The sequence below is a fragment of the Dermochelys coriacea genome, chromosome 4 (assembly GCF_009764565.3).
Source record: "Dermochelys coriacea isolate rDerCor1 chromosome 4, rDerCor1.pri.v4, whole genome shotgun sequence".
Lineage (NCBI taxonomy): Eukaryota > Metazoa > Chordata > Testudines > Dermochelyidae > Dermochelys > Dermochelys coriacea.
The window spans coordinates 13364750-13381668 of record NC_050071.1 but is presented as its reverse complement, the minus strand read 5'-3'; the positions used below and the strand labels follow the sequence as shown (position 1 = coordinate 13381668).

Below are 16919 nucleotides of genomic sequence, written 5' to 3'. Positions count from 1 at the left end.
TCCATCCCTCAGAAGTACTACCTACCTGAGCAGTATGCAAAGTGTGTGCATATGAGGAGGATGATGATATCATAGAAATGCAATTTCTTAATCTCCTTGTTTTTCTCGATAGCCAGCCAGTAGCGTTCCGCCCAGGTGCTGATCAGCTCTGCCTCTGACTTCTTTCTTTAAAACTCATTCCCCTTGGGTTTTTGTCTGTTTGCTACAATATAGATGTTTGCCTATTTTTCGAGATCTGAGATTTATTTGCATACAGCTACATACATATATGTTACCATTAATACATCATTAGATCATAGAACAACACTAGGGAAGCGAGTTGCACATCTCTGGTGCAGGAACTCTTCTATTTGCATATTAGACTTTTGTGGTGATGATTATTTATTTATAGCATCCAAGGTACAGGCAGTGATGGGGAACAGAAGAGTTGTTCCAAATACGTCCCAGCCCTGCGGATTTAGAGTTTAAAGGCACAATCGGGAGCAATGCAGAACAGTAACATACATTATGCTATAGAAACAGTGGCAGGGGCCATAGTAATTGAATGATGCAACAGGTAGGTATTGTAAGGGAGAAGGCAAATGAGAGCTTTACGTATATTAATCAGAGAGCAGTGTCATGGAAAGGCATGAGTGAGCAAACGGGAAGATGTGACCCTGGGGTGGAGATGAGGGCAGGAGTGTGGGGAGGGGCGGGTGGTACCAAGTGCCTTGAAGGGGAAAAGAAGAATCTTTTGATTATTTAAAAAACAAAACAAAACAAAAAACCTTTCCTATTCTAGATTTCAGTGGCTGGTTTTACAAATAGTAAATTCCTCATCATGGTTCTTCTTAACTCTTCTCCCCCTACCCAAACCCCCTCCCCCCACTTCCCCTTGTCTTTAATTTCATGCTTAGTTTTATGCATTTGGTTATTACTTTGTGGCCTTTCCCTGCAGAAATCTGTTCCTTTCCCTTGCTGTGCTTCTTTTTTATTTCTAAGCAAGGATTGCTCTGTTCACTGGTTTATTTTACACACTTGCCTGAAGGATGTGTATGGGGTAAAGTCTGTGGGATAGAGCTGTAAGATTCCCATTAAGGTCAGTGGGAGTTACTTGGCAAAATTCCAGAACCTTTAACAAAACTCAGCAGTGGATTTTGCTCTTGTAAGAACTGCCTCGTGGAATGTCTTGTCAAACCTACACACCTTATGATGCCAGCAGTAAACTGAATACTAACAAGCCCAAATTCAATAAAACAGTGAAATGAATAACTGCATTACTGCGGGTTTGGGGTTTTTTTATGTCCCTGATTCTTCCACTCAGTAACTGCAGATCTTAGTTCTTGCTAAGAGAATGATAAGCAGTTTCCTATAAATACATTTTTTTCTTTAGTTGGCCAGCAACAGGTTTGCTTTGAGTCTGTCAGCTAGCAATCCCTTCCCTTCCCTTCCCTTCCCTTCCCTTCCCTTCCCTTCCCTTCCCAGAGAATACATTGCCAGCATGAAATCTTCCAGAACTAAAGCACTGTACTTTTCCTACACAACTGGATTACGTTAAGCATGATACTGTACCTTCACTTCACTGAGGAGTGAGTTACGTTTGTTTATCCTGCAATAGTGCGATGATACTCAAATACTTTTTATTTTTTTTAAAAAAAAAAGAGAGAGAGAGAAACAGCACAGAAAAACTTAAGAGCTGAACTAAGTTCTCCACAAACTTTCGACCCATCTTGCTTCTGGAGACATTATCTTGTCTCATCCCTTGGACACTGCAGTAATGCAAACAACACAAAGTGACACTTTTTTTTCTTTCCTACAGCGCACTGTCAGAAGGTTGTGGCAAGCAGGCTGCAGGAAAATCATTTAGCTTTTAAAATGGAAGATAAATGAATCCCACTCAGTGAAGCAAGTGCTGCAAACAAAGCCACAACAAGAATTAATGTACAGCAGAGAGACTTGCAGAAGCTGGTGGGGAAATGAGGCACAGTTGAGAAATGGGCAGCACATCCTCATTAAGGCCTTGATCCTGCACAAACTTATGCATGCTTAACTTTAGGCCCATTGATGTCAGCACAACTACTTCTGTTTTTAAAGTTAAGTGTGTGCATAAGTGTTTGCAGGATCAAGGCCTAAAGAAGTATTTGTATGCCACTGTGTTTATAACCTAGGAAAGGGTGAATAATGATGTAGTGGGAATACAATAAAACGTTCTGTTGTCCTGCTTAAAAACTGTGCGTTAAAGAAATGGTCACTCAAAAAAAAAATGGAATATACTCTTAGTTCAGAGTTGAAGTGAGCTGTAGCTCATGAAAGCTTATGCTCAAATAAATTTGTTAGGCTACAAGTCCTCCTTTTTTTAGTTCAGAGAGGCATTGGATGTGCAGTGCCTGCCCTGCAGTGGTGGTTGCGAGTCATTACACTAATTGCTTTTCTCACCGCAGGGGGGCTGATGCAGGAACTGCTCTCTTGCTTGGTGTCAAAGAAATATATTAAGGATTTCAAGCACATCTTGTATTTGGACCATCATCCGATATTTTGATTAAAAACATGTCATGTTTATCACAAATAACTTTGCTGCTCAGCTGAGGGACTCATTTTTGGCAAGCTGCACGGTTATTTTGCTGCTGATAAAGGCTTTTTGTCTGCAGTTGGAGTGCCAGGTTTAAAAAAAAAAAAAAAAAATCCCATGCACTGCCATCTCTTGCGCAGTGTGGTTCAGTGCTTTGAAACAGCTTCCGTCCCATGCTAGGGGGATTGTGTTCAATGGGGGGTGAAGTGATCCCTATATATCACCTACCTGGGAAGGGTATTGAGTTTGTACTAATCAATGAATATTTATAAAGCACTTTGAGATCTTTCGATTAAAGGTAGAGCATGGGCCAGGTAGACAAGCAGCTGGGCTGGGAACTTGGCAGATGCAGGGTGGGTTGAAATAGCCTATATTAAAGGGAACGGGATAGCTACAAAGGTGGCTCCTCTAGCATTGATCCCTCCAAGCCATGCAGGGGGACCCACTCCCTGTCTGGCTCCCCAGCATGCAGCCTAAACATTACCCATTCCACTGCTAAGGGGCCTGTTGTGTAGGGTGGGCTGGGCTTGCCACTTATGTGAGTGCGAAGTGGTGGTGGTGTTTGGAAGGCAGGTTTGGCAAATGAGATGATGACTCACAATTGTTAGCCTGTGACTAGTTATGAATTAATGTGGGTCAAGGATTGGACAAAGAATAAGAGGGTTGGTTCACATCATTATCTAATCTCTGGTTTGGAACTCTTATGAGAACAAGAGACTGGCAATTTCTTTCCAGAGACTGGCAATATGATAGGAATATAGTCTTTCCTTTTGGGAGGCAGCATTTCTGCATTCCGTCTTATTCAAAACCAACAAGTGCAGGGACACAGGCTCATTTTACAACTTTTTAAAAACTTTTAACCTTATTGGAACATGTTTCCCACCCCCTGAGTCAGCCTCCTGGTTGGGCTGGCTTCACTTCCCTTCTCTGTTGGGCAGATTTTTGTGTTGTATGAGCCCTGTTCTCTCCCAGTGTAATTACATCTACCCTTTAGCTATTTATTACTAACACAACCAGTGCTCTTCCGTTCCCTAAAATACAGTATAAAACTTGCTAATTTCTATCACTTGGCATTACTCATATGCGTATGAAATTCAGAGTTAGCACAGGATATGAATTCTGTTACTCTCTCTGTACCAACTAGATGATTGTTTGAGGTTATTCACTAGTTTTTTCACCACTCTTTTCTTTTCCCTAGTTTATTCCAATGCCTGTGCTCTATGGAGTGTTCCTATACATGGGTGTCGCTTCCCTTAATGGAGTGCAGGTAAGTTCCCATAGCAACCAAACCACTTTGATATTTAAGGGGTAGATTCTTTTTAAAGGACCTTGTCAAGAGGATGGCAATCATTAACCATTGCTCTTGTTTTAACTACTCGCCTTTTCGCTCCTCCTCCTCCTCCACCTCATTTTCATTCCAAAGGCTCTTACCAAGGCGTCACAAATATTATGTTGTTGATGATACCAAATAAAAGCAACCTTTCCACAGGAGAGCACCAAGTTCCGGCCTTCTGAGCAGTGGCAATGCCGCCAGAAGCAATCGTAACCTCTTCAGTGTGTTCTCAGAGCGTGATTTAAAACCATCTCTCTGGCCACTTGCTGACAAATACTGAGAACAGAGCTTGTTCACTTGCCGTAGTCCTGCTTCTTAGATGGCTCGGGCCTGTAACTGGGCCTGTTGCTTTGCATTAGAGAATCAAGTTAACAGGATTTATTGAGGTGGTATTATTCTCCAGCATGAACTGGTGGGAATAACTGAGCAAAGCTGAACCCTCTTCCTTTGTCATTGAGGAAATGTTACGTAAGGGAGCCTTTCTCCCAGGGCAGCCACTTTAATTGGCATTAGGAAGCTGGAAGTGGTTTTGTTACTTTCTATCACCTGCTAATTGGAAACTTCTTTTCCACTTAGCAGTATTTTAATGGGAAAAGACTACATGTTCTGTGGATGCCATCAGAATTTATTTAGTCCTTTTAAAAATGGCTCTGTCTTTCACCCCCTAGATTAAGATGAATCTGGTTTCAGAATCAGCCAGAAACGGGCAAGAGGCCAGTGCTCTGGCAAGGGACAAGCAGTCGATTGTAATATTCACTAACCCTGGTTCTTCCAAGCAGAATTTCTCAGTGCTCTGGCCCGGGTGACCAATGTGTTACAAAATGTTTGTTTTTCAGCTGTCCAAGGATAACTTCTGAGTGATAGGAAATCCTGGCTGGGGATTCGCTCCAACCTGTCTCTTCCAGTAGGGCTAGAGGCACTTCCTCTCTTACCAACTCCTCAGTCTGGTTTGTTTTTGACAGAGTCAGGTCCTTAGCTGCTGGCAATCAATGCCATTCCTATAGAACTATACCCATTGCACCAGCTAAGGATCTTGCACTTGGGCTCTCATTTTATACACTGTCCAACATTTCCAAACCTAATGTTAGGCACCTAAATCCATATTTCGGCATCTTAATGTAACTGGCTTGACTTTGAGAAGTGCTGGGCAACCACAAATCCCATTGAAATCCATGGGAGTTACCGGTTTTTAGCACCTTTGAAAATCAAGTAAATCTATATTTAGACAGCTAAATGGAAGTTAAAAGCCTAACTTTAGGCACCTAGGTTTAAAATTTTTGCCCATTGTGTAGAACATAAAGGTTACTTAAGAGGGAATGAACTCAGCCACAGGGGGCAAGGGTGTTTGGTTGTGTGTTGTTTTTGCAAGAAGAGTAGGTCATCATTGGTTCACAAATTAAGGGCCAACAATGCTTTATCACTCCTTTTTGTGTATCAGCTACTCTGAATATTGTATCATTTAATTTTTTCTTCCCTCTCCTGCTCAGTTCATGGATCGTCTGAAGCTGCTTCTGATGCCTCTGAAACATCAGCCTGACTTCATTTATCTGCGTCACGTCCCGCTGCGCCGGGTCCACCTGTTCACTTTCCTGCAGGTGGTGTGTCTGGCCCTCCTCTGGATCCTCAAGTCAACTGTGGCTGCTATAATATTCCCAGTCATGGTAGGTGGTGCTGTCCAGTTTCTTCTTCATTTCAGGCTCCTTTACTAGTAGTACCGTTCCCTTTACTTAAACCACCCACAAAACGCATTACAGCGGTAAGCTGGTAGACACTTAGCAAAGAACTTTTGTCATTCCATCCATCACACTGATACAAGATTACAAGGAGAACGCTCTCCACGCCCTCTACTCTTTGTGTTCGTGGCTGCTTTTTTGCAAATTCTTTTGGGGAAAATGAGTCCATAAAGTTAGTTTTGTTTTTTTTTTCCAGGAAACCACAATTAATTTTGACCCATTTTTGCTGCCACAGTCAGATTTCCCACACCCTCCCTTTGAGCTATGTCCACATGTAAGACATGTATTGTTTTCCCCTTGATAGTTCACATTAAATACTGCACAGAAGCCTTCTTCCGTGCTTCTCAATAACACAAACTGACAAAAGCAAAGGAATTTAAGGGCAGAGCTGTCCTCCATGTCCTTTGCTTGTGTGCTGCTGTAACTCAGATGGGGAAATTGAGAAAGTTAATAAGCTAAATCAGGAATGAGAAGTTGGCTTTTCTTGGAACTGTGTGTCATAAAAATTAACAGTGGTTCATCTTTGGGGAAGTGTTTTTTGTTTTTCAGTATTACATCAGATTCACTCTAAAATGTTGAGTAAATGTTGAAGGACAAATTATTCACCCAGTATATCATTGCGTAAACGTATACGGCTATTATATGGTATTTACTCATAGAAAAGAACCTAGTGCACCTGGTAACACCACAGACCAGAAACCCCAACACTCCCACACTTTGGGGGAATTCAAATGCACGCTTTGCAGCAGTTTCCTTCTTTTTATAATGGGTCAGAGCAAATCCCCAAACCTGAAGACAGGACACACCTACACAAACACATGATCCTTGGAAGAGCTTAGCTGCAAAACCAAACAGCACAGCTCAGGCCCTTCTCTATTATGCCTTTTCTCTTTGGTATAACTAGAACCCTTGGACTGTGACCAAAACAATACCTCCATTAATCTATACTCCGTAGAGTCTAGCCTCCAGCTTAAAGACAGTTCAGATTTCAGCTAGGCTCATGCTGGATGGCTCGTCATGAAACCGGGGCTAAACTTACCTTATTTCAGGCTTAATTAATAGGTGAGTCAAAGCCAACTGTATTTGTACAATGTATGGTTTATCTAAAAAAGGGAGAAACAGAGAAAAAAAATAAAGGGACGTGTTTACTCTTGTGTTGATGCTGTTAACTGCATCAGTGTTGATCCTTCTAAGAACATTCACTGTGGTTCCACTGTGGAAACATTCCTATGTAGAAAGATACCTTTAAAATCAATATATCTGGTCTGCTGGCATATTAAGAGCCATATCTTTACAAAACAGTAAAAACATTTAGCAAAGGCATCTGTGAGAGACTGAGCTGGATTCTCTTCCTCGAGTGCACAATAAGCAGAGATCTGAATGGACTCCAGTTACAGATCCCCAGTTTGTTACACCTGTGCAAACCCCCGAAAGGCAGTGTGGCTGCAGAGGGGTAACTGAGAGCCTGGCTTGGCCTGCAGAACTTCAGTTGCTGGTGATGATTCACAAGAAGGCAAGAACCCAGCTAGACTTTTAGTTCCCAAGTTGAGTTTGAAGAACTGGCAGTTAGAGTAATCCATCCTGTTTACTTGTAACCCAAGCACCTTTTAATACAGAAATAACTGTGACACAATAACCACAGAACCACCTCAATGCCATGTTTTCCAAAGTCATTTTTCAGGGTAGAATTATAACTTACCTGTGACAGGTTATAGTGTAAACCTGTATATTGTTCCTGTTTCCACCAACTTGTGGTCACCTAAGACATTGAAACCTGGAATCTAAATCAGCTACAGTGTTTAGATGTCCAACCTGATGTGAGCTATTCCAGTAGCCTATCAGATTTCCGACGTGTTAATTTGCAGACAGGGCTGAGGCATCTGGGGAGAAGAACAGTGTCAGATTGAATACACAGGGTAAAGCCAATATCCCTGACTAAAGGTAATGTGCTGCATGAGTAAGGGGAATGGTATTTAAATACAGGAATGCTGAATTTCTGTCCCACCAGATCCTGGCTCTTGTGGCGGTCAGAAAAGCCATGGACTACCTTTTCTCCCAGCATGACCTCAGTTTCCTTGATGACGTCATTCCAGAAAAGGACAAAAAGAAGAAAGAGGATGAGAAGAAGAAGAAAAAGAAGAAGGGCAGTCTGGATAGTGACAATGACGATGTAAGGAGCTTCCTGCAATTGTAAAGTAATAAACTCTAGCTAGCTAATACTGGGTGTCCCTAGGTGCACTCCCTCCTCATGGCTGGGTGCAATGGCGACTCCTCCCTGCCTAGTTTGACTCAGACTCAGCATGATCTTTACCTGCTGCAGGCACCTGGCCCTGAGCATGTCATCTTTCAGATGTCCCTAACCTTCGCTGGTGGCGCTTTCATTTCCGAGAACGAAGAGTCACATTTCCACATGCATATTCTACTCCATGTCTATTGAAATGTTATGTGTTCTGAGTGCTCTCTCTTCCCCCAGTCTGTTTACGCCCTGACTCTTTCACTTTTGTTTTGCTCTTTAGGATGTACGTGCTTTGGGCAACCAGCTCCACCACCAGTGAAAATAATACACTTGTTTGGAGTATTCCGTAGCTCTTTAATTAATTAATTCAATTTTTAAAAGCGCACAAAGATGTGACTTGCTTAGTCACATTCTGCAAGGTCTTTTGTTTGTGGTTGGTAATCCTGGCTTGAAAATTGAGAGAGGATAAGTGGCTGTCTAGAGTGTGATTTACTCGGAGCTCTAATCTCTGATTGTCGTGTGCATTAAAATAATGAAGCATAGCTGCTAATGTTGCTCTTAAGTGCTGTGACATGATCCATGTGCCTTAGAATACTTCAATTGTTTTTTTTGTTCCATATGCACTTAAACAAAAACATTACCCTTGTGCCTTTAAAGCATTTCTCTACCAAGGCTTAATTTGAGGGCACATGTCTATTAAATCACTCTCTCTCTCTCTGGGGGAGTTGGCTCTCTTTACCCCCAGCTGAATGACAATGGGGCTTTAACTACTTCAGCACAATGATGCAAAGAGTTTCAGCTGGTGTTAGTGGGGTTACTTCTTCCTCTGCTCTGTGAAGAGCCTGACTTCTGTGGCTGGGAGCAGAAGGATGTTCCCTTGAAGAGGAATGCTGCCATTCCTCCTAGGAGAAGAAAGAGGTGAAAAAATGGCACAAGTTGCACGTTTAATCTAGAAATTCCATGCAGGTACTTGTACGGTACACCCCATTATCCTACCAGTCAGCCCGTAGTACACAAGTTTCAAAGCTTCTTCTCGGTTCCATAATCAGTTGATCCATTGGACCAGCTCATGTCATACAGCTGCTTATAATATTCCCAGAACGTCCTACATTGCCCCCAGGCCCAACAACCTTCCCTGTACAGCACGGGAGCTGGACACATTGTGCCTGATTAAAAGGAAATTACTGGATTGATTTCTAACACTTTCAATGATTATAGCAATACACCTGCGTGCAGGGTGGTTGTGACTGTTGTGTATCTACTCAGGCTATCCAGTTATTGACCTTTACAGTACTTGGTTGTATGGGAGGCTGGCTTACATAACATTCCTTTTAGTTAACATTTCTTAGGACATTTTTTCAGCACTCATTGGAACCGGATTCCTGCAGATAGTATGTGGTGGCGTATTTTTTCTTTTATTCTATACACTTGCCCTTGGGAGATGGCACAAAGCAGGTTATGTATAATGTATCAGTGAACTGGTGTCCAGAGGTGACATTTTAGGGCATATATAATATATATGGCCTTAGAGAGAATGAACGAGGCAAGACCTGTTGAGTTCTAAGTCAGGATTTGTTAGCAATTAGGTGCAGAAGCGGGAACAGCTCAAAGCACATGCAGGTATCCCATCCCTGGTTCCCTAGCCTACACCTTCAGAAGTGTCTAGTGATTTTTCGGTGCCCATCTTCAAGGAGTGCCAGAAGCGGAGCATGTTCTGAACATCAGACCTCATGAAAGTGTTTCAAGTTGGGCTCCCAAAAATTACTAGTAACTCTTAAAAAATTTTGGGCCACTATGTTTAGATCAGGATTCACATTTAGTAACCTTGTCAGAGCTGCCAAATGCTGAAGATGCAAAACCTTTAATGCTTTTCTTTTTTTGCATATTGAGATTTGAGATCTCTTTTCTTGCAGATGGTAATGTATAAAGAAGAACCTCTAGTGTCAGCATTTTCATCACATTTATTATATTCGTTTGCCTGGAAGCTATGTTTTGTTGGAGGGGGCTATTGGGTAATTTGGGATGGCTTCATTACCTCTCTGGATGTTTGCTGTTAAACCATCCCTGTTAGAACTGTCATCCCTGAAGCTTACAAAAATATTTCTGAAGAGCAAATGTTTTGCCTTTGAAATGCATCAGATTCCCACTGGAAACATTTGTAAAATACAATCAGTGCAGATACCACAAGACCTCTGTACAAGGTATTCCAGCCCAACCTTTCAAATGACATACCGTGCCGGGTCCGTCAGTGCAGGACCTATATCTTTTTAGGAACAATGTCTAAACATTTCTAGCAAAGTGCAATTTAATATTAATTGCTTTCCCAGGTGCTGGTATGCCTTTCCTCGGTTATGAGAAAGTGTTTATTTAAATGGGTATCCAAAGCTTTTAACTTATAAGCATGTTCTTTAAGTTCCACTGAAGTCAATGGGACTTAAGCATGTGCTTAAGCATTTGCCTGAAAGGCAATCCAAATTAATAGAGTCTAGCCCTTCCTGTCGGTACACAATTCCTGGAACATGGTGTTTATCAGTTGCTAAGGGTCTGGGCCAAAGCCCATTAAGGGCCCTCAGGGAGAAAACGTGGGATTTACTTGCTAAAGTACTGGCAACCCCTCTCTGAACTGAAAATATCTCAAAATGCTGCCTGATGGTGCTAGTTGCTTAGTCATGGTTCTGTTGCATTATAAAAGCCTTTAAATGGAGAAAAGGAGGACTTGTGGCACCTTAGAGACTAACAAATTTATCTGAGCATAAGCTTTCGTGAGCTACAGCTCACTTCATCAGATATGAGCTGTAGCTCACGAAAGCTTATGCTCAAATAAATTTGTTAGTCTCTAAGGTGCCACAAGTCCTCCTTTTCTTTTTGCAGATACAGACTAACACAGCTGCTACTCTGAAACCTGTCTTAAATGTAGAGTGGAAGTAGAGAACTAAGTTAAATGTAACTTGAATTTTAATTGGGACTGGTCATTTTTTTGAATGGGGGGATAAAAAAGCCCACCTGACAGGATGCAATGGGACTCTGCCCATCTCAGTATTAGAAACTTCAGAGGAAAAGAAACATCCCTGAACCATTTCAGAAAGAAATGGCAGCCAAGGGATACTTCAGATGGGTTTTCACACATCTCAATCCTGTGCGATTTCTCACTGAGAATGCAGCATGCATCTGTATGTTCCATTCAGCTTGGGGCAGTTGCCCCTCTGGCATCTTTGAGCTGGACACAGGACAGAGTTTAAATTGGGGACAAGGGGAGTGGCAGAAGGTGAAAAGTTCCACTCTGTGTCTTTAATCTGTCTTGCTTTTGTAGTAAGGAAAGGGGAAGTATGATGTGACGGGGCCACTGAGCGCCTGGAAACAACTGAGGTGGACGATCCTTTTTCCCTTTCTCACTCCTCTCCGCCAGTGGCTGTGTGAAGGATGGATTTAATATGTGGGGGACACTAAGAGAGAGAGAGTAGTGGCAATATTCTAAGACCTTTTGCACGTTTCTTTCACAGTCTGACTGCCCCTACTCAGAAAATGTCCCAAGTATTAAAATTCCAATGGACATCATGGAACAGGAACCTTTCCTAAGTGATAGCAAACCTTCCGACAGTGAGTAGAACTAACCTCTTGCATGCCTGCTTGAGTGTGACTTGCACTGCCAAAAAGATACACACACACATAAATATGCACACAGAGATTGAATTAAAAAAAAAATCTGTCCTATCCCTTAGAAGTTTTCTCTTCTCCTTTTTAAAAACAATTTCCAAGCCTCTAGTTTTTTGGGGGAGGTTTGTTTTTTTTCTTTCTTTTTACAAGTTTTGTGTTATCCTTCTTGGTGCCTCCACCTTAACTGCCTCTACTCAGCTACTAACAGGTCTCTTGCTAGCTCTCTCTCTCTCTCTCTCTCACCCTCTAAATCATCCAGTCCATTTCTGCCTGTTGTTGTGTGTGTCTTGGTGTGGTATCTACTTGGTTTCTCTCCCTTGCTGTTAATGTTCTGGATTGCAGTGGGTAGAAACAGCACCACTGTCCATTACTGTTTTGTTTCCTTAGGTCCCAAACAATCACAAAAATCAGCACTTAACAAATTAGGCCTGTCATTGATCTTCTTAAATCATTTAATAGACAAGGCGGTGATCATTTAAACCATGCAGCATTAACATATTTGCCTTCTTAGGTGACTTGCGTTTGTGTTACATCTGTTCCTTCTTTTGTTTTTTTATTCTAATATCCACGATTGATTGTATTTTTTCCCCATTTTTTACCTTTGTTTATAGCCAGTCGCATTTTCTAGTGTTATAATGTGTTTGATAAGCCTGAAATTTCAGATTAATTGCCATGAGTTATTTTAGGGGGTGTCTATCAGCTTTTTAAAATGACAAGCAGCAGATGAAAACGCTGTTTGGGAATAATGGAATTGGAGGGGAAACACAAATTATTGTATTAAAACAATTTTATTGAGATGCTGGCAATGACCATTTAAGGGTCAAATAGTGAATTATCTTTGGCTTTATTTATGTTCTCTGTTGATGAAAGCTTATGGCTGCATTGTACTGCAATTTGAAATTTCATAGCTATCCAATTTCCTTTTTGTTTAAAAGGAATCCTGTCAATGTTTAGGCCCGGAGGGTATCATTTTAAAAAGTGCACAAGTGACTTAGGCTAAACTATAATCTTACATTCAATTTTGAAAATTATACCTATAATTTTGTGTGTGTGTGTGTGTGTGTGTGTGTTAGAGACAGAGAAACCTGATATGTATAGAAATCCAAATACAACAGCATTATTGTGATCATGAGAACCAAAAAGTGATGCAGACAGTTCTTGTTTCCCTGACCAAATGGCCTGAAATGCTAAATTTAAGAGTTTCACAACTTACTCCATTTGAATAATTTAAAGTATTGTTAATGTGACAGGCAAAAGCATTTTTCAAATATGATTTTTATTTTGATATTGCCCCAGTACTGTAGATGTAAAATCTGATTCAGCCTCCCTGCTGATCAGATACATGAGAAAAATAAATCACCTAATATGGTGAACTGCACAGAATTACAGGAGGGTGGCTTATCATGGCTCTCAGCTTAATGATCCCACTTTGACCCCCTTTGCAATGTCTGTGCATGTAAAATTAATGTAATCTCTCACTAGCATAATGCTGTATTACTATAGTTCAGGGTCTGTTGATATCTTCATAACAAATCAATTTATCAGAGCACTTCCCATTCAGTGGTGAATTGCTAAAACTTAAAGTGGCTTGAATAAATCTTTAGATGTATTTTTACATTTTGAAAAATATTGATTGAATCTTTTTTTATTTAGAGGCAAGGCAAAAATAATAATGGAGGGTTTTCTTGCTCTTGAGGGAGTTGCTGGAATCTGTCTACACTGTGTTATCATCCTCTGAAAGGCTTTGTTCCAAAGTATAATACAAATAATACTTAGAACTTCTGCAGCATGTTCACAGCAGTTTACAAATATTTAAGTCATCCAGAAGGATGAGAGGTTCATCAGTTTTCACCACACACACAAACCAACAAAAAATTATTTCCATTGATAACTGAAATTTGCAGCTAGGCGATGTAAGGAAAATGATGCTTGAGAACTTAGTTTGATTTAAGGATATTTATTCTGTGTACTTTGACGGGGTGTTGACAACTTGTGTCTTAACAGTTTATAAAACTTTAATTTTTTTCCATCTTCATGTTTGCTGTCATTAAATTATTCTAACCCTCCCATAATTTTCCACAAATTTAAATCAATAAAAGTTGGGGGGAAAACTTTAAAATCCGCATTATTATGAAAAATGTAATTCTACAGCCCTAACTACACTACCCTCTGGTTAAGTATGGAGTGAGTTTTCATGCTCTATTTGGTTGGTCAGAACGTTAGAGGTGAAGTTTCAAATAGTGCTGGGTGCATGGATATCTACCTCTTTACATGCACAGAGGCAAGTTTTTTGGTTGCAGTTTAAGTGAAAATTAGCATTTTGTGTCCCACTGATGGCAGAGGTTTTTCCCCTCGAATTGACTATGTGTTAGCTTGATTCTGCTGATATCTTTCATGGTTAAATATCTGGGGACTTGCTAGAGGGGAACTTCATATTTATAATTGCTGAATGCTGTGACAAAAGACTTCGTTTTTTCTTAAACAGGAGAAAAATCACCAACATTCCTTGAACGCCATACATCGTGCTGATAAAATTCCTTTCCTTCAGTCACATACACTGCCAAGGTAGGTGCTTCTACAGCTTGGTCTCATGAGATGTACTGTATGCTCAGTAAATACAATTGTGGTGTGGCTCTCTTGCGGTATATGATAGATCCAGGCTGAAAGGGAGGCTCACTTCGTAGTAGGGCAAAAAAAAAAAAAAAAAAAATCTGTATGGGGTTCAGTCCAGTTCCCATTGACTTAATTGTATCAGGACACAAACAGCTGAGTTGCTATAGCTTAGCAGAGGGACCTTGTCATTATCCTGAAACAATTGCTGCTGCAAAAGTAGTCTCAGTGACAGATAGGATTTTCTTTAAATTTTAGAATTGTGTCTCAAGACAGACTGTGCGTACCCCAGTAAGGAATTATGCCAGGCCACTGTAAGAAAGTTGAGATAGATGCAGTTAAACAACAGCAAGTATCTCCATGGGTGCTCATGCCTAGTAGACGCAGACATCCGGGACATGGTGATGCCCCTCCTTCATATGTTTGAGAGCATCCTCCAGAACAGGAGGAGGGTGGCCAAGCAGTACTGCCTAACATTCCTCCCTCCCACACACCAGCACTAGCAATGGAGCCACCTCCTGTAGTGAGGTTGCTCCAGGATTGGGTTTCAGGGGGGGTGAGGTGGTCACAAGCACGCAGCACCCAGACTTTGGCCCCTCAAGTAGCAGCAGCAGATTGTGGGATAGCCCATTAGGAAATAGTCTGTAACATGAGTTTCATATGCCCCAATTCAGCCAGGTACTTATACGCATGCTGCAGTTTGAGTAAGTGCATATGTACCTGACCAAACTAGGGCCTCAAACAGGTTTCCAATATGAAAAAAAATCCTGTCCACACTGGAGTGGGAACTGTGATTAAAAACTCTTAACCATCACCCAGAGATTAGCAAGTGATCTCTTTATGTTGTTCAAACAAAAAGCAGCAGCCTTTTATTTTAATGCATGACATGATGGATCTCATGTATATTTTATTTCATTACACCTATCTCTAATTATTCAGTGCAGAACTGTTAGCTTCTTGCAGGATCAAGCCCCGAAATTGGATTTATAAAGTAGGATTGTGCTAGGAATACAGACTGCAGCCACCACTGAATATTTGAGCTGTTGAATAGACATAGGACTAAATTCCTGAATATTGTATTATTTATGTATGAATTCAGTGAGACTTGAATATTCATCCCATAGACTAACAACATTTTACTTCCTACTGGCCAAATCATGTTTAAGCTTCCCTAATGAAAGTTAAGTTTTTCTCATGTGACTTGTCAATAGTTGCATGCACTAATAATTTGGAAGTGGTATTCTGTATGATGGAGTTGGGGAGAAATCACTTGACCCTTTCAGAATGCACTAGAAACAAATTCAGTCCATATGTTTTTACCTTGTTTTCTTTTTGCATTCAGCCCTCCACGAACTCCAGTGAAAGTTGTGCCTCAAATTAGAATAGAACTTGAGCCTGAAGACAATGGTTATTTCTGGAGGAGCAGGGGAACAGAAACTACATTGTAACTTTTTTTTTTTGTTGAATTTTTTTTTTGTCACCAGCTAAATATGAAAATGCTCTCTGCTTCCCTGCTGCATAGGTAAATCTGAAACACACTATACCTTCCCTCTACCTTTCTCATCCAGTTTTTCCACTCACCAACATTCGTTTTTGCCTTCTATCACTCAGACATATGCATCTCTCATTTTTTTAAGCAGAGGGCAGAAGTATTAAGGATATATTATAAATACCTTTGTGAAATGTCAGAGGAACTGACATTATTTTAGTTGTGAATCAGTGTTTGTTTTTTCTGTCTGGCAGAACAAAACTGACCTCCAGGCTAAAAACAATGTCTTTACTACACTACTGGAAAGTGCTGCTACACTAACTTGCTCTTAAAGGTACTTCACTCCCAGCACAGACAAAATATTGCCAGCGTTGTAGCTTGTGTTCTGAAATGTCCCTTTCCTATGCAACTTTTTGTTTTAAAACACTTTAATGGACTTATCTGTCAGGTACACTGAAGAGTGTTATTTTCCTAGATTATTTTGTTTAAATTATGGGGCCTAACCTGCAACTTTTATCAATTTTTTAAACTTTTTTTTAATTACTGTAAAGAAAAATGAATTTTTCCTGCAGCAGGAAACATAGTTTGGAGTAGTTCTACCTCTTATTTCTAGATGCCAGGCTTTCTGTAAAAATGTATTGTACAATGTGATTTTTACAAAAATTACACAATCTCCCAGTCATGGCATAGGGCTGGATCAGTTTTAATAATACCTTGCATCTGAAGCCTCTGTTTTTAAAGACTCTAGCTGTACATGAAGGTGACAGGATGCAAGTTAAGTCTTAGGAAGAGACTTGCATTTAATGGCAATAACTGATGTGCTGATTGTATTAATTTTGTTCCTTCTCAATGCAGTATGGTTAGAATTATTTCATGTACAGATGTGTGTGTGGCTGTACACACACCATGGACACCATAATTGTATGGTTAAGGGGAAGATTAAAAACTCTTACTTATCAGGATATATATCCATAACATTTCCTACTTAGAAAAGCCACCAATCGGTCTACACTCTGAATGCAGATAACTGTACTCCCCCAGATCCATTCACCATTGTATATAGAACTTACCCTACTTCCTTACAGCTTAGAATGCATCTTTTTAAATGGATAAAATATCCACACATTTGCCTGTATTGTTCACAAGCAAAGTAGGCAAATGTCACTTTTGTCTAAAAAAAAATAGAGGATTAAAAAAAATCTCAAACAATTTTGGAAAGTGGACATTACACTGAAATTTATCCAGGTGACTGTCTGACAAGGTTCCATTGCTTTGGATGTGCATTAAATGTAGCACAGTCAAGGCATCATTTATCT

General features: G+C 40.5%; 1 protein-coding gene across 11 annotated transcripts in view; it reads left to right on the top strand.

Moving 5' to 3' along the window:
* SLC4A4 (solute carrier family 4 member 4) overlaps positions 1-16254 on the top strand; it is a 254617-nt gene extending 238363 nt beyond the window's left edge. For 5 of the 11 annotated variants that reach the window (XM_038398378.2, XM_038398373.2, XM_038398377.2 and 2 more), the window contains 5 exons: positions 3747-3815; positions 5369-5542; positions 7623-7784; positions 11351-11447; positions 13990-14069. In XM_038398378.2, the coding sequence (XP_038254306.2) occupies positions 3747-3815; positions 5369-5542; positions 7623-7784; positions 11351-11447; positions 13990-14033 (546 nt within the window). In that variant the 3' untranslated portion in view covers positions 14034-14069. Of the gene's footprint in view, positions 1-3746; positions 3816-5368; positions 5543-7622; positions 7785-11350; positions 11448-13989; positions 14070-15456 lie in introns of those variants that run through there. The other 6 variants (XM_043513068.1, XM_043513069.1, XM_043513070.1 and 3 more) reach the window with 3 other exon arrangements.
* The last annotated feature ends 665 nt before the right edge of the window (positions 16255-16919 follow it).